The sequence below is a fragment of the Callithrix jacchus genome, chromosome 7 (assembly GCF_049354715.1).
Source record: "Callithrix jacchus isolate 240 chromosome 7, calJac240_pri, whole genome shotgun sequence".
NCBI classification, from domain to species: domain Eukaryota; kingdom Metazoa; phylum Chordata; class Mammalia; order Primates; family Cebidae; genus Callithrix; species Callithrix jacchus.
This window is the reverse complement of record NC_133508.1, coordinates 91234663-91252241: the sequence shown is the minus strand read 5'-3', so window position 1 is coordinate 91252241 and position 17579 is coordinate 91234663. Positions and strand designations below refer to the sequence as shown.

Below are 17579 nucleotides of genomic sequence, written 5' to 3'. Positions count from 1 at the left end.
CAGGAAGAGCCCTAGTAGAGGACTTAAACTAGGTCATGGGAAATGAATAGGATTTCATAAGGTAATTATAATAACAATAATAGCAAATACTTACATAGTACTTAGTATGGGCCAGACTCTGTACCAAGCACTTTATGTAGGTTGACTCACTCAACCTTTGTAATACCTTATAAAACGGGTATTATTAATCCCCATTTTATAGATTAAGACAGACACAGAGAGGCTAAATAATTTGACCAAGGTCGCAAAGGTAGTAAGTAAGCTGGGATTCTAGGCAGGCAGTCGAGCTCCAGAGCCTATGTTCTTAATTACTGCATTACACTGCCTCCAAGACAAGATAGTCAGGGAATTCCAGGCAAACAGGACAGTTTAAGCAAAGGCACAGAGGTAGGAAAGAGCACAGCATCTTTGGGGATTTGTGAATAGTTGACATTGGAAGTGGCATAAATAAAAAGACTAGCAGAGGACGAGGCAGGCAGGTGCCAGGTCATGGAAGGCCTCGGGTGCCATGTAAAAAAATGTGATCTTTATTAATGGGTAATGAGAAATTATGGAAGGATTAGGCAGGAAAGTGACCTGAGTAGATTTTCTTTTCTGTTTTAGACATATTTCTCTGGTGTAAGAGTGAAAGGGAGGTGAATGGGGGATGTCAAGAGCAGGGAGAAAAGTCAGCCGACCATAGCACTGCTCTAGATGAGAAGTATGATTTTGAACTTAAAGTGGAAGACAATCAAGTGAGTATGGGCATGAAGGATTTTTAGGAAGCAGAACAAAAAATTTGGGCCAGGAGTAGTGCCTCATGCCTGTAATCCCAGCACTTAGGGAGGCCAAGGTGGGCAGATAGCTTGAGCCCAGAAGTTCAAGACCAGCTTGGGCAACATGATGAAATCCTGTCTCTACAAAAAAAAAACAAGTTAGCCAGGTGTGGTAGTGTGTGCCTATAGTTGCAGCTATGATGTGCAACTATAGTCCCATAATCACATCACTGCACTCCAGCCTGGGTGACAGAGTGAGACCCTGTCTAAAATAAAAAGAAAGAAAAAAGAAAATTGGATATAAGAGAAAAAAGAGTTAAGGATGGTTCCTAGATTTCTAGTCCCAGTTCCTTGGTATATGGATATATGTTAATACAGGAGAACAAGAAACGGGTTTGGAAGGAAAGATAATGCATTTAAGGGGAATGTTATTACTTATGTCTGTTGTTTTATTCTTTTTTTTTTTTTTTTTTGAGACAGTGTCTCACTCTGTCACCCAGGTTGTAGTGAAGTGGTGCAATCCTGGCTCACTGCAATTTCTGCCTCCCAGGCTCAAGTGTTCCTCCCATCTCAGCCTCCTGAGTAGTTGGGACTACAAGCACACACCACCATACTCAGCTAATTTTTGTATTTTTTTGTAGAGACAGGGTTCTGCCAAGTTGCCCAGGCTCATCTCAAACTCCTGGGCTCAGGCAATCCACCCGCTTCGGCCTCCCAATGTGCTAGGATTACAGGCATAAGCCACTGAACCCAGCCTGTTGTTTTCTTCTTATTCCATAATTTTCACATCATTTATTTTCATCATCACACATAGTTTTCAAATGAGGCACAAGCAGGAACCCAGAGAGGAGAGGGGTAGGTAGAAGTATATTAGAATATGGGTGTTCGGGCTGGGCATGGTGACTCACACATGTAATCCTAGCACTTTGAGAGGCCGAAGCAGGCAGATCACAAGGTCAGGAGTTTGAGACCAGTCTGGCCAAAACAGTGAAACCCCACTTCTACTAAAAATACAAAAAATTAGCTGGGTGTGGTGGCGGGCACCTGTAATCTCAGCTACTTGGGAGGTTGAGGCAAGAGAATCGCTTGAACCCAGGAAGTGGAGGTTGCAGTGAGCAAGATCCCACCATTGCACTCCAGCCTGGGTGATGGCATGTGACTCCATCTCAAAAAAAAAAAAAAAAAAAAGAATATGGGTATTTGTAAGAGAGTATATGTGTACTTCAACTATTCCTTCCCACATTCTTCCTTGAGTCTGATATTATCCCTCATTGAGAATCATTGCTATGTACGATTATCCATGAATATTCTGACAAGGTAGAGACAGTTGAAAACCTTGAATGTGTTCTAAGCAGTCACAGAACTGCAAGACTAGGACAGACTTTCAAGATCTAGAGTTCTATAGGGCTCAACCAAGTGCTGCCTGGAAATATGTGAGGGCATTTTCGGTAATCAGAATGGGAGGTGCCATTGGCCTTAAGTGATGCTAAGTATCCTGTAACTCACCAGCAGCTCCAAATAATGAAGAATTATCTTGCCCCATACAATAGCAGTCCCTCGAAGAAACACAGGTATAGTTCAGTCTCCACATTTTATAGATGAGGAAACTGAGGTCTTAGAGAAGAGACTGACTTGCTACTAAAGATAACCCAGTTACCAGTAGGGTCTGTTTATACTCTCCTTCACTGCTTTCCAATATGGGTCTGGTAAGTCCGTGAGAGACATCCAAGAAAGGGGTCCAACTGAGTAGATGTCAAGTACTCAGAATGCTGCCTTGCTCTCACAGTCCTTTGCACAATTTCTCTAGCTCCAGATGCCCCTCCTACCTTCTGAAACCTAGGCTGGAGGTGCAGGTTTGGCAGTTTTAGCATAGAAAGCCTTGAGATGGATAAGGTGATCCTGGCCAAATACATAAAATGTGACAGAACTCTGAGGAGCCCAAACACTAGGAACCTAGTGGAGGAAGAGGAACCGATAAAGGAAAATGAAAAGAAAAAGTCAGAAATGTAAGAGGCAAGGTTCAAGATGATAAGGGGACTAAGTACAAGTTGTTTTGTTTTAGTAAAATAATAATTACTTTAGCATTTATTGAGTAACTACGTTGACTGATTCATTGTATCTACTCTTTGCATCTTGCTTGCTAACAGGCATCAGACTGAGTTCAAGGTAGCAAAGAGTACATCGATATCCTCTTTCCCACTGGGCACAGTGGCTCTCGCCTGCAATCTCAGCACTTTGGGATGCTGAGGCAGGTGGATCATTTGAGGTCAGGAGTTCGAGACCAGCCAGGCCAACATGGTGAAATCCCGTGTCTACTAAAAACAAAAATTAGCAGGGCGCCTGTAATCTCAGCTACTTGGGAGGCTGAGGCAGGAGGATTGCTTGAACCTGGGTGATGGAAGTTGCAGTGAGCCGAGATCATGCCACTGAATTCCAGTCTGAGCGATACAGTGAGACCTTGTCTCAAAAACAACAAAAACCAGCCTCTTTTCCAGTCTCAGTTATAGCTGTAAAGCCATTTGATACTGTTCTGGGCAGTAAGACGTGAGAGAACTGCATCAAAACCCACCCCTTAATGAGTCTGTACAGGGTAGGTATATAGAATCATATTTGGTACTTTAACATTCCTAACGGACTACATTTTGCAGAAGGGGACTTGTCCTACCAGCTAGCACACATGCTGCAAACCATACTCTGCACCAGAGTAATTACAAGGGTGTATCGGAGGGGCGGAAAGTGATAAATCTAAGTCTGTACAGCTACGGAGGGAACAAAGAAGGAGTGGTCAGGTACACTCTGGGGAAGGAGGCATAACAAGAAATAATTCATAGGTCTTTCCACACCAGAAACTCTGGCACCACCTTGCTATCAGTCCTTTGCACATTTCCTCTAGTCCCAGATCCCCTCTCACCTTCAGAGATTCAATCGTGGCCTGCTTGTAAACCTTTCCTCCAGAGTCTTTCTTCTGAGGGCTATTCTGGATTCTAGGCGTTCGAATGATGAATTTATCCATTGTTAGGGGACTCCGACTACCTTGACGTGCTTGCAGCGATTCTGGTCAAGAAAGAGGACAGATTCTAAAACTTCACCCAAGACCGCTGTGATATTTGTTTCCCCAAAGTGACACAATTGAGTTCTCTGGAAGAAGTTCTGAATTATAGGGACTCGGGTGGAATTGACAGGAAGTAAGATTTCCTCTTTAAAAGAAAGATCTTCCTAAGAATTGAAACCGTAATCATTGGTCTATGTCCTGAGTTAGGAGGTTCCTAGCTTACAGAAGAGCCCGTTCTAGGAGGGGATTCCAATATCCCCCTCCTAGAGCGTGCACCTAAGCCCTCTTCCAATTCAGATAGGGCTGTGGAAGAGTTAGGATTACACAGAGCTCAAAGACACCCTCTTAACAACTACCTCACCACAGCCACAATCTCAAGGGCTGTCCTGGTAATTAGCAACCGACAACCACCGCAAGAGCTCAGCAGGAGGTCTCACAATACGCAGTCATCCCCTGGAACAACTGCTCGGTGGTCAGAGGACTCTACCCACGGCTGTAATCTCTGGATCCCCGAACAAGGAGAAACCCCATCTTGCACTCAGGAACCCGGGTAGAGGCACTCAACAACGGTCTGACGTGAGACCCACCAGGAAAAGCTACCCTGGCAGCTGCTTTTGGCACCCTCCAGACTGCAACCTCGTAGGCTCCCAAGCCCAGCCGTCTGTGCTGAAACTAAACAGACTTCCTCCAAGGGCAGTAGTTCCTCTAAAGAGGCTCCGGCCGGCCCTCGCGCCTCAGGGCCACAGCAAACCACATTCCCCGGAATGCACTGCGAAGAAACGCGAGCGGAAGGCTAGCCGAAGGCGGCTGTAGTTTTCCCAGATCAACTTTCCCGACAATACCGTGCGCCTCCCGCTTTGGGAGAACTACATGCCCCAGCCTGCTCCACGAAGGGAAGAAGTCAGGCGGCCCCGCTTCGTGCTAATGCTCGCGATGGTTGAGTTCCCCTCCTCACGCCTGCCTAGGAGAAGTTCGCAGTCTGGGAGGTGGGGCAGGAGGCAGCCGTTTCACTCGGGTCAGGGCGGAGCTGAAGCGACGGCGGAGGCGGAAGCAACGGTCGGTAGGGTGGGGAAGGGGGCTGGCCCCAGGAGGAGGAAGCCCTTCAAAGAAAACAGCAACAAGCTGAGCTGCTGTGACTGAGGGGAACAAGATGGCGGCGCCGAAGGGGAGCCTCTGGGTCAGGACCCAACTGGGGCTCCCGCCGTTGCTGCTGCTGACCATGGCCCTGGCCGGAGGTTCGGGGACCGCTTCGGCTGAAGCATTTGACTCCGTCTTGGGTGATACGGCGTCTTGCCACCGGGCCTGTCAGTTGACCTACCCCTTGCACACCTACCCTAAGGTAGGGCCCGTCCGGAATGGGCTGCAACCCTTCCCTGGAAGCCCATCTCTCGGCTCCCCACACCTTTGTCGGCTCTGGCAACCTGGCTGTTCTGTCCGCCCTTCAACTGCTGTCTCCCATCTGTGTAGCTTCTGTTTTCCTCCCCAATCCTGCCTGCACCCCGTTCCTGCTGTAATTACCGGAAGTTTGTCCTGCACCACCCTGTGATAGGCTGGGGGACACAAAGATGAGAAAGACACAATGCCTTTCCTCTGGAGCTTGCGGGGCAGCAGGGCAGTCGAGCACTCAGACGGAGAGGATAGCAGAGGATACGGGTGATTAATGCGGGGTCCTCATCTTAAGGAGCGTAAGTGGGGGGTGGTTAGGAAAGGAGGCGCAGAGATGCGAGTCCACAGATAATTGATTCATAACCCTTGTTTACTGAGCGTCTTTCGGGGCCGGGCGTAGTCTTCGGGGCGTCAGACAAGTAGACGATTCCACTGTAGTATAAAAAGCGTCACGAAGGCGTCTCAAGGAGTAGTGAGACGCCCAGGAATGCTGTCTGCCCGTGTTGAGTTAATGTGTCCTAGACGCTGCCAAGAGGGACTGTATTAGAGAAGAGGCAGTTAGGTGTCTGCCTACCAGAAACAGACCACTCAGTGCAGAAGACGGGGAATTCGTGGAGTGGGGAAAGAAATGAGACTGTCCACAGGCGGGGTTCGCAGCTTAGGGAGACGAATGGCCCTCTCTTTGCTTCCCCCTTTCTTTTAATTACATACCTAACCCCCCTTAAACTTGGTTTTTCATCCTAAGAACTCTGTTTACTAAACATTCTAAATTGCTTGGTGATTCCCGCCACACCTTCCCCATGTATGATTTGAGTATAAGCCCTCTCTCGTGTTGTTTTATGAGAGCTTTTGTTGATGTTGCTGGTAGCTTCCTTTAAGTTTTTCCTTAATCTTTTGTATGCTATTTGCTTAACCATTGTGGCTGGACCTCTTTGCTCTCTAAAACTGCAGAGTGGCTACGGAGACAGTTCCAGGGAAGCTTAGATTGTAGTGCTTTCAGAAGGTCTTTGAAATGAAAAGTTCTAAGTGCCGGCACTTCTCAGATTTTGTTTACGGCTGGATTTTACATTGCATGAGGATTATCAATTTTTTTAATAAAGTGTGGGAGACGGGCTATACTATATTTTTCCAGAGGTTTATGTAACAATCGAGAAAGAAATAAGTTTTAACTTCAGATTTAAATCAATGAATATTGCCTCTAACCACGTTATTTTTCTTCACTTCTTGTAAACTTCTCATCATTAAGAGGATTGTATGAGGAAGCTCATTAATATTGATTTGGCCTGGAATTGGGCTGAGACTTACTTTGTATTGTTCTAGGGTTTGTTTCCTTTTTTAAGATTTTCCTGGCAATTGTGTAGTATAAACCAGAATGTTGGGAGAATAATTAAATAATTTGAAAGGATATACTTCCTAGAACCTTTAGGAACTTTAAATTGCCCACTGTTTTCTAACAATTGGTGTGATATCTATAAACCATTGTTACTTATTTATTAAAGCATTTCTCGCAAAGAACTCCAAGTCAACTGGCTCCCTACAGATCCTGGACTTGAAATTTATTGAGACTCCACTGTTAGCCAGAGTGATGGGAGATTTACCATACCATTATCCCTAATTCTCACAACAACCCTGCAAAGTAGGGTTTTAAAATTAAGGAAATTGAGGCTCTGAAAGGTTAAGTGACTTGCCTAAGGTCACATAGCCAAAAAAAAAAAAGTAGAGTAGGAGTTCAGCTTAAAACTAGCTACACTATGCTCCCTCCTGTTAATAAACTTGCATTAAACATACTCCGCCAGGCACGACGGCTCACGCCTTTAATCCCAGCACTTTTGGAGACTGAGGTGGGTGAATCACCTCAACTCAGGAGATTGAGACCAGCCTGTACAATATGGCAAGACCCATCACTGCAAAGAAAAAAAAAATACAATAATTAGCCTGGGATGGGGACAGGCATCTGTAGTCCCAGCTACTTGGGAGGCTGAGGTGGGAGGATGGATTGCTTGAGCCTGGGAGGTGGAGGTTGTAGTGAGCCGAAATGTCACTACTGCCCTCCAGCCTGAGAGTGAGACCCTGCCTCAATTAAAAAAAAATAAAAAGGCTGGGTGCGATGGTTCACGCCAGTAATCCCAGCACTTTGGGATGCCAAGGTGGGTGGATCACTTGAGGTCAGGAGATCGAGACCAGCCTAGCCAACATAGTGAAACCCCCTCTCTAATAAAAATACAAAAAAAAAAAAAAAAAAAAGAAATTAGCCGGGTGTGGTGACATGTGCCCTGTAATCCCAGCTACCAAGGTGGTTGAGGCAGGAGAATCACCTGAACCCAGCAGGCAGAGGTTGCAGTGAGCTGAGATTGTGCCACTGCACTCCAACTTGGGCAAATAGAGTGAAAGTCTGCCTCAAAAAAAAAAGAGAGAGAGAGGGAGAAAAAGAGAAAAGGAAGGAAGGAAGGGAAGAAGGAATTTAATTATTTCCCTGGTTTCTGTTGATGCTCCTCTGAATTGTTGTGCTTTGTGCTCCAGGAAAAATGCATTATGCTTTGTAAGAAATCAGATGAATTTCCAAACTCACATAGCTTCTCTGTCTGGTATTTGTAACTGGCAGATAGAAATCTCATTTTAGGCCAGACATGATGTCTCACGCCTGTAATCCCAGCACTTTGGGAGGCTGAGGCGAGTGGATCATGGGTGGTCAGGAGTTCAAGACCAGGCTGACCAACATGGTGAAACTCTGTCTCTATAAAAATACAAAAATTAGCTGGGCGTGGTGGCACATGCTTATAATCCCAGCTACTCAGGAGATGTTTATTTTTAAATTATTCTATCTTTTATCTACAGAAGTGCAATTGCATAATTTGGGTTCAAAAAACAAGAGACATAAATTATGTTAATAAAAAAGCTGGACGGGTGTGATGGCTCACGCCTGTTATCACAGCACTTTGGGAGGCTGAGGCGGGCAGATCACCTGAGGTCAGGAGTTTGAGACCACTCTGACCAACATGGAGAAACCTTGTCGTTACTAAAAATATAAAATTAGTCAGTCGTGGTGGTACGTGCCTATAATCCCAGCTACTCTGGAGGCTGAGGCAGGAGAATCACTTAAACCTGGGAGACTGAGGTTGCAGTGAACCGAGATCGTGCCCTTGCACTCTAGCCTGGGCAACAAGAGCTAAACTCTGTCTCAAAAAAAAAAAAAAGAAATTGTAACAGGGTCTTGCTGTGTTGTCCAGGCTGTCTCAAACTCCTGGGCTGAACAGATCCTTATGTCTTGGCCTCCCGAAGTGCTGGGATTACAGGCATGAATGAGCCACAGCACCTGGCCTAAATAGTATCATTGAGAGACTTTCTAATTATGAACTTAGCTGTATTTAATATGGTGGAAGCACCATTTATTTCCGTGTGTCCTAAATCAGAAGATACATGATATACAAGCTTGCTAGTCATTTAGGATTCATAGGTTATTAATTATTTACTTGAAATTATCATTTTTGTATATATAACATGAAATACTTAGAATAAAGACATGATTCTTAATAGCTACCAGTTGAGTGTCAGCTCTATACCAGATGTTGCATAATATGTCAAGTCTTAACACAGTGCCTGGCACATTGTGGATGCTCATTAAATATGTACGTCTATTAGATAGTACTACATAATAGTAATGCTATTGTAGATATAAATGTATAATTCTCCTAATAGTTAAGATTGACACTCTGCAGTGATCAGGCAGTAGAAAATAAACAGTAGTTAGGATTGATGTAAGAGTATTGTGCTTATTTTACAACTGAGGAATTAGAGAGATTAAGTAACTTGCCAAAGGTTGTACAGAGTAAGTGGCAAGGCTGAGCTTCAAACCAGGGCTGACTCCTGAAACCTAGGCTCTTTTCACCATGCCATATGGTTTTCTGAAATTGATACTGGATGACTCATTAGGTTTCTTTAACAAAGGAAAGTATATCTGAAAATAAAATGGCATGTGATATAGCTCATACTAATAAGCTCATGCTTCCTCTGTACAGTATAAGCAAATAATGTGGTGCTTCAAAGACATAAAATAATTATTTAACTGTTTTACAAAGCCTGCAAAAGCTACTCAGGTATGAAATTTATTATCTTAATTATTAAAATTATTTCAATTTTATCTTAATAAATGCAGCTAGAACTGAGGTCCAAATGTGTGCTACCTTCAAAGTTGTATGATAAAATATATTTAATGTTAGACTGCAGCCATCCCTTCTTGATGGATTGTTGCTGCTACATAAATTTTACTAATCCTTCTGCTGGAAAGAAATACATACCTTGTATTCATTGGTTACTATCTGGTATATGCACATACTGTTTCCTTATTAGGTGTCTGCCAGTTTGTACACACTGGATCACATAGTAAGTTGAGGGGGCTCCCCCATATGCAATAGCTTTTTTAAAATACTATATTTTAGCAAAGAAAAACCCACTGAAGACATTAGTCTTATTAAGCAGTTAATACTTTATAGTAATGAACAACTAGCTGTCCATCCTATCTTGAGCTTTCACACATACACAATGATGCCTGTAATTGTTTTCAATTTTAAAAACCTATTAACACTATTACCATTTATTAAACACCTTCTACATCCCAGGCATTGTGCTGGGATTAGCTGTCTTTCCAAATTATTGAGGAATTTGGGGATGATAGCTGTTGCCTCCTTTTTTGATGAGAAACCTGTGATTCTTAGACAGGTAAGATGACTTACGCACTTGCCCAAAAGGTTTGATCTAGGTCTAGCTGTTTGCATATCTAGGTCTAGCTTTCCCATATACCACACTGTAGCGCCCGTGTTTTCATTTAATGTAAGCCCAATTTAAAAAAATCATTTCATATAAACATTTTTACAGATGTATACCTTACTTTATCAGGCCGTTGTAACACCATTTGCCGTGTGAAGCTAGTCTGATACTTTTCCTAATAAGCTTGGTGATTCATATAAACATGGATGTGGCAAAAGTAATGTCGCTGGTTCTAGGGTACTTGCTTACTCCTTTCTATTTCTGTTAAAGTTCTAGTTATATTACTGTTGTTTTTGTTTGTTTGTTGTTAAGAGATGGGGTCTCAGTCTCCCAGGCTGGTGTGCAGTGGTGTGATTATAGCTTACTGTACCCTCAAACTCCTGGGCTTAAACAATCCTCACACCTCAGCCCTCTGAGCACTAGGACTGCAAGCACATACCACCACACCCGGTTAATGTTTTTTGGCGGGGGGGTACAGATGCAGTCTTGCTATATTGTTCAGGCTGGTCTCAAACCGTTGGCCTCAAGCAGTCCTCCTGCCTCAGCCTCCCAAAGCCCTGGGATAACAAGTGTGAGCTACTATACCTGGCCTGTCACTGTTATTTTTATTTTCAATTTTTTTTCCCCCACAGATTGTAACCAGAGAAAATGAAAAAAGGGTGATGGTTTTACCTACTAAGCTTTTTTCTTGGTATCACTTTTAAATGAAGGAACTAAAACCTCTGTATGGCGAAGGTCTTGGCTATCAACTGGCTCCTATCATTTTTTTCTTTCAGTTATGACACTATTGGATAATTTGTAGTAAACTTTACTAACTTTACTTTCTTCCTAACCTATTTTCCCCTGAGGAAGAAAATGCTATTTTTTGGTAACCCTCCCTGTTCTTGAACTCCCTAGGAAGAGGAGTTGTACGCATGTCAGAGAGGTTGCAGGCTGTTTTCAATTTGTCAGTTTGTGGATGACGGAACCGACTTAAATCGAACCAAATTGGAATGTGAATCTGGTAAGATGCTATGCTAACAACATCAGCTGTATGTAATGTTGTTTTCTTTGTGATAAGCTTTTAAAGTATTTTCTTTAGGAATGGCAGATACACTGTTGAAACTAGTCTTCTAACATTTGTAATTAATATGGATTTAAGAGTTTTCATAGCTGTTGCTAGAAATTTCATGGGCTTTAAATTTCATCTATTTGTTGAGACAGTGTTTATTTTCTACTATGAATAGGACACCTTTGTTTAACCAAGCATTCTGTCAGACAGATGCAGTAGTAATTACCCTACTCACAATTCATTACTACCTTTTCACAGATTGTATAATTTTCCTAAACCTTTCAATCATAGGTTACTTGACTTATCTCCAAGTCTTTTACTGAATCAGGCCTTTGACTCAGTATTTAATAGTGTATTCTTCATTGGTTATGCCATTAAAATAAGTAGCCAAAGGTTTTGTCATCTATTAAACCACTTGTCTTTCTTTTTGCTGAAAGCAATATGTTTAATAAAAGAAACCTGTAATCAGGACACAATTGACGTTTAACTTTTAAATAACTATAATGGAATTTTCTCCATTCATCACACTATTTATTCAGCATAGAAGCAGGCACCTTTTCCCCTGTCACTATGCCATGGCTCACATGCAGTCTTCTTTGATATCATATAGCCATATTTTTACGGCTCAGTCTCCTAACTGATCATCTTTATATGTGCAGAATGCTGTCTAGTTTATTATCTAGCTCGTCTGAGAAGTGTATTACAAATGCATTACTGAGTTGGGAAAAAATAAAATTGGTATAGTGGTAAAATGTTATATCACATGGAGGAAATGGATTTAATGAACTAATGAAAGTATATCTGGTAGAGACCCATTTCAACATTAGAATCATCTGCTGTAGAACATTTTGTAGTTCAGTTTTCTTAGACTTTCAGATGTTAGGCTGATTGTTTTATTTTTCCCTTGCCATGTGCATACCCTTCTTAACTGAGTGGTCTAGTTCTTAACAATAATATCTTGTATTTGTATAAATCATTAAAATAATATTATTTCATTCAACCCTATGCAGTAGGTGGTGGTATTTTCCATTTTAGACATATAGAAATCAATAGTCAGAGGTTAAACTGCTCAGCCCAGGTCACACACACCAACAAAAGTTGGAACTAAACTCCGAGTGGCATCTTCAGGATGCCAACCCAGTGCTTTTTTCACTACACAAGCCTTAGCTACAAGGATCTTCTTATATGAGTATCATCATGTGGCCAGAGCCTGGGTGTGTAATTAATAGATTTATATCTAAAACATTTGACTTATAGGAGGGAGGCAGTATGGAGTTTAAAGATACATGTCCTACTACTATATTACCAAATTTGGAGATTGATATTAATGAAATCTTTTTTAAGTGTAAGAAATTTTTTTATAGAACGCCCAATCCTTTTCTTTCTCTTTCTCTCTCTCTTTTGTTTCTTGTAATTTGGCTGTTTTTCTCTTACAGCATGTACAGAAGCATATTCCCAATCTGATGAACAATATGCTTGCCATCTTGGTTGCCAGAATCAGCTGCCATTTGCTGAACTGAGACAAGAACAAGTAGGAAACAATACTGCCTTTCAAAATAGCCTGCTTAGATGGCACTGACTTGTATTGCTTGAAGTGTTTATCACCCACTTGATCCTATTTTAAGGTTATATTTTATATTTGGCTTTCAGCAAACAAATTTAGTTTGCAAATAGAAAAGTCAATTGAATAATTGCTTTTGTATAATGCTTTACTGTTAAAAATTATGCTCATATTCATAATCTTGTTTTGTTTGTTCTCACATTCTAGTGAAATTATTATCCTCATTTACATATGAAAAAACCAAAGCTCAGAGGAATTATTTCAGAGTTCTTTTTCTCTATCCCACCTGCTGTTGGACAGTTGCCATTGCCTTAACTTAGATTATCATCATTTCTTACCTGTATTTTAAAATTAATTTCCAAACTGTTTTTCCACTTTAACCCTTTCTAACTCCATCCTTTACTGTGTCCAGATATTTCTTTTTCTACATTTCATTGTGCCATTCTCCTGTCTCATATAATCAGTGGCTCCCAGTTACATATAGATTTAAGCCCAAATTGTTTATCACAACATAGCTCCTGATTACTTCTCCAGTGCTGTCTCTTAAAATTCCCTGCAAGGGAATTTCCTACTCTATTCTTTAGACATACTGGGAAAAGTTTAATTTTATTTATTTTTGCACAGGAAATAGTCATGTGTACAAAGCTCAAGAGATAAAAAGAGTATACATATAGTGGAAAGTCTACCACCCCTGTCTCTTAGCCACTCGGTTTTTCCTCACAAATGTAGCCAAGTTTACTAATACAGAGATACTTTATGCATATACAAGGATGTACACATATATATTTTATAAATATAAGTATACATGAAGAGCTTCTAATTTTTTTCTACTATATAATCTGTGTAGATTTATTATAATTTATTTAGGCAGTCCCTTATTTGTGAATATGTAGGTTATTCCTAATCTTTTTCTTTTATAAATGGTATCTATTTTGCACATTTGTGAATATACCTATAGAATAAAATCATAGGGCTAGAATTGCTAAGAGGTATATGTGTTTTTTATTTTTATGGTTTTTAGAGATGAGGGTCTCACTATATTACTCAGGCTGGCCTCAAGCTTCTAGAATCAAGCGCTACCGTAGATATCACTGCACTTCAGCCTGGGTAACAGAGTGAGGCACTGTCTCAAAACAAACAAACAAACAAATAAGAAAGCAGAACCAAAGCTATCCCTAGAGTTTAGTAAATGGCATCCCATACTTGTGCTTTAGAGGGGCCCAGTGCTGCTAAAGAAGTCAGAATTGGAGGAAAGATGATACCGTTTGTTAAAATGTTATCAGTAGCTTACTGCATATACTCAGTCTATAAATTCGCCCTTCACCCTGCCTGTTGTTACGTCTACCATTTTATGTATATATTCTTCTGATTGATTTTTTTCTTCCTCTTTTCCATTGATGTTCAATATAGATGATTTATTCTCAATGAAAGGATTAAAGATGAGAATGATACAATTTGCCCCTTCCCGTGCTTCCCTCAAGGCCTTGCTGGTCCTTATTTATCTTAAGAGTCTCCTTATTTTTGGACTTAATTCAAAAGCCTGTTATTCTGATAGAGGTGACAGGTAGCTAACTAGTGTGTTTGGTGGCAAATTAAAGTAACCTTGGTTTTTAAGCTTTACCATAATTTGCATAGATAACTGAGTTTACTCTAATGCTATTGATTATGGTAGATTTATTTAATTGTTTGTATCCTGTCCCAATAAGGATTTGAGTAATCTTTATTATGTTGTTCTCTTGAATATACATATGCAAAAAATAATATATTTCTCATTATTTATTTATTTTTATTTTTAGCTTATGTCCCTGATGCCAAAAATGCATCTACTCTTTCCTCTAACTCTGGTGAGGTCATTCTGGAGTGACATGATGGACTCTGCACAGAGCTTCATAACCTCTTCATGGACTTTTTATCTTCAAGCTGATGATGGAAAAATAGTTATATTCCAGGTGACAACTGTGCTTCATGGATTCATCTAAATACCAACAACAGTAAATGTATATGTCTTAAATGAGTGTTTCAGCGTAGAACCATACTCAGTCACTTACAAATATTTATCATCAAATAGTAATTACTTATTTGACCCTACATTAAAATACTGGGCATCAGTTTGATTACCCTTCCCTTTGCACATTAAAAGCCTTATCTGAAGCCTGTTAGTTCTTATCTAATCAGAACTCTGAGTCTTTTAAATTTTATGGTGGTTAAATTGATAAAATGAAATCCTTAAATATGAAAGATAATAATATAAATAGTGGACATATATGATTACATATGGATATCAGATAAAAGCAATATGACATAATTTTTAGTTTTTTATAGTGTTTTTCCTCATAACTCTTATAAGAGAACTTGTTGAAGAAGTATTTTGCCTAAAGAGGTAACTTTTCCTATTTCATCATTTACCATGTGATAACTGTTATTCCTTGGAGGTTATATGGTACTAGATATGTTATCTCAGATCGTCAAACAACATTATGAGATTATATTATTCCTATTTTATTGATGAGGAAGGTGAGAGTAATTTGTTTAAGTTGCACTGCCAGTAAGTAATAGAATTAAGCTTCAAACCCAGGGCGCTTTAGCACCAAGGCTCATATCTTACCCTACCATGCTTTTAATTCAGTAGTTAAATTCCCAAATTTGCCAGTCAACAGAGTTTATGTGTGGCACTATCTTCCTCTCAGGTAATAAAGTAAACCTTTTAAGTACTGCAGCTAAGTAAGTGGCTTAATATATGGGTAGTACATGATTTTTAGCACTATCCTGAACCTTGGATCCCCTCTACTTAATTTGGTAAGAAGTAAAACACAGGACTTTTTTCTTTAAATTCGTGAACAAGTTCTATGTCCTGACGCTACTTACATCAAAGCATAAGTTGACTCTCAGAATGAAGCTCTCATTCATTCTTCATTAGATAAGAGATTAGCTCCATGTCTCTCTAAAGTTTGTGTGAATTTTGAACATAAGTAGGAATGAGAAACCCCCATTCTAGAGGATCAGAACTATACAGAAGATGTAAATTATGGAATGTTTGGCTGTAATTTATGGATTGCTCATACGTAGGGAAGAATGAAATGTTTCATATGAGAAGAAATAGAATATGTGTTTAACCAAAAGTTTTGGCAGTCTGCTAAATTATTCCTGATCAACTAGAATTAGAACTCATTTCTGCAAAGTATAGTATTTAATGTATAATGTAGTATGTCATGATTTGTCCCTCTCTCCCTTTAAAAAAAAAATGTTGTCAGGAAGTTAAACTAACAAAAATCTGCCAGAAATCTGTTTCTTTGCAAGGCACTGGATCTGATGTTTAGGAAGTGCAATTAAAATATATTGTGGTTTGTATGTTTTATTTTTTATACAGTATTTCTATTACTTTTTCTCAATTTAAATGTTTAAAGAGAGGACGTGTTTTAGAACTTGTTATACTGAAAAAAGCTAAAGAAATACAAATGACTTAATTGCTTTCATTATTGTTTTAGTCTAAGCCAGAAATTCAGTATGCACCACATTTGGACCAAGAGCCTACAAATTTGAGAGAATCGTCTCTAAGCAAAATGTCCTGTAAGTTTTATTTTAAGTAGCTTAGATAAAAACATTAGTAGTCAAATCTAGTTGTAGTAGAGTTAGTTGTGTGTTTGTTTTTACACTGTTGGAACATAAGCAGATAATTTCTAAAACAGTGGTTCTCAAACTTTCATGTGTATTAGACTTTGGAGAGCTTGTTCAAACACGGATTGCTGGGCCTCACTTCTAGAGTTTCTAATTTACTAGGTCTGGGAGAAGATGTGAGAATTTGTATTTCTCACACGTTCCAGATTTTGCTGATGCTGCTGGCTTGGGGGCCATACTTTGAGAATCACTATTCTAAAAACATTTAGTTTGCTTTAAAGGATGTTTTGAGCATGAACTAATCAAATATTCTGGTACTTACCAATAAATTGACCAAATAGTGAAAAATGCCAAAAGTATGAGTCCCCATTCTGTTTTTATTTCCATGTTAGAAATAAATTTTAACTTGTAAGAACATAAAACACCAAGCTAAAGCAGAGCTTACCTTGTAAAATTTACTCATACCTTCTTTTAGATACTGATTTCATTAGCCTTCTCATTATTTTGGTAGGTAGGGACCATCTTTAATTAGATTAGAATAAACCAAATCCAAGCTCACATTTAATTAAGCAGAAAGCTTCAATGTCAATAAGAATTTGAAAATAAAACAGGAAACTCCTAATGTGGTAGAATATTCATTTGGTTTTGATGTGCTAGAGAAACTGGTACACATTATAAAATGTATCAGATGACACAAACAAAAATAATTGGATATCTGTAAAGTGTGTATATCTTGAAGTAGTCATATGAGACTAGCTTTTGGGATATAGGATATAATAAACTTGTACCTTACTATTTCAGCAGATCTGCAAATGAGAAATTCACAAGCACACAGGAATTTCCTTGAAGATGGAGAAAGTGATGGCTTTTTAAGATGCCTCTCTCTGTATGTACTCTTTATTATGTGTGTAACAGATAAAATCTGACTTGCATGAGAGAGATATTACTTTTTATTATTTTAAAATTAGCACCTCAAAAGTAAACATTTTTACTTTTTCCCTTCCAAAGTTGTACTATTCGATATTTTAGTTTGTTTAAAAGGTAATAGGCATACTGCTTCAATAAAACCCAGGCAGGTAATTATTTTCACAGTACAATAGCATTCTTCTTGTTAGAATTTCTTGATTTATGTTGAATGTGCTTCTCCACACATTTAAACTAAGCTATAATTTAACTTATGTCTGAGGCTAGATGCATGGCTCATGCCTGTCATCCCAGCACTTTGGGAGGCCAAGGCAGGTGGATCACCTGAGGTCAGGAGTTTGAGACCAGGCTGGCCAACATGGTGAAACCCCGTCTCTACTGAAAATACAAAAATTACCTGGGTGAGGTGGCATACGCCTGTAATCACAGCTATTCAGGAGGCTGAGGCAGGAGAATTGCTTGAACTTGGGA

General features: G+C 39.9%; 2 protein-coding genes across 8 annotated transcripts in view; one reads left to right on the top strand and one right to left on the bottom strand.

Annotated features, from left to right (window-relative positions):
* The window catches only part of TCEANC2 (transcription elongation factor A N-terminal and central domain containing 2), a 61326-nt gene extending 56760 nt beyond the window's left edge, over positions 1–4566 (bottom strand). For both annotated transcript variants that reach the window (XM_035251578.3, XM_002750858.6), the window contains exons 1-2: positions 4395–4566; positions 3667–3809 (exon numbers count right to left, since the gene is read on the bottom strand). In XM_035251578.3, coding sequence (XP_035107469.3) covers positions 3667–3768 — 102 coding nt within the window. In that variant the 5' untranslated portion in view covers positions 3769–3809; positions 4395–4566. The remainder of the gene's footprint in view (positions 1–3666; positions 3810–4394) is intronic.
* A 327-nt stretch (positions 4567–4893) lies between these two features.
* The window catches only part of TMEM59 (transmembrane protein 59), a 30939-nt gene continuing 18253 nt past the window's right edge, over positions 4894–17579 (top strand). For 2 of the 6 annotated variants that reach the window (XM_054236273.2, XM_009001287.4), the window contains exons 1-6: positions 4894–5146; positions 10855–10960; positions 12445–12539; positions 14366–14518; positions 16055–16136; positions 16989–17070. In XM_054236273.2, coding sequence (XP_054092248.1) covers positions 4958–5146; positions 10855–10960; positions 12445–12539; positions 14366–14518; positions 16055–16136; positions 16989–17070 — 707 coding nt within the window. In that variant the 5' untranslated portion in view covers positions 4894–4957. Of the gene's footprint in view, positions 5147–5390; positions 5461–10854; positions 10961–12444; positions 12540–14365; positions 14519–16054; positions 16137–16985; positions 17071–17579 lie in introns of those variants that run through there. The other 4 variants (XM_054236272.2, XM_002750859.6, XM_078331925.1 and 1 more) reach the window with 3 other exon arrangements.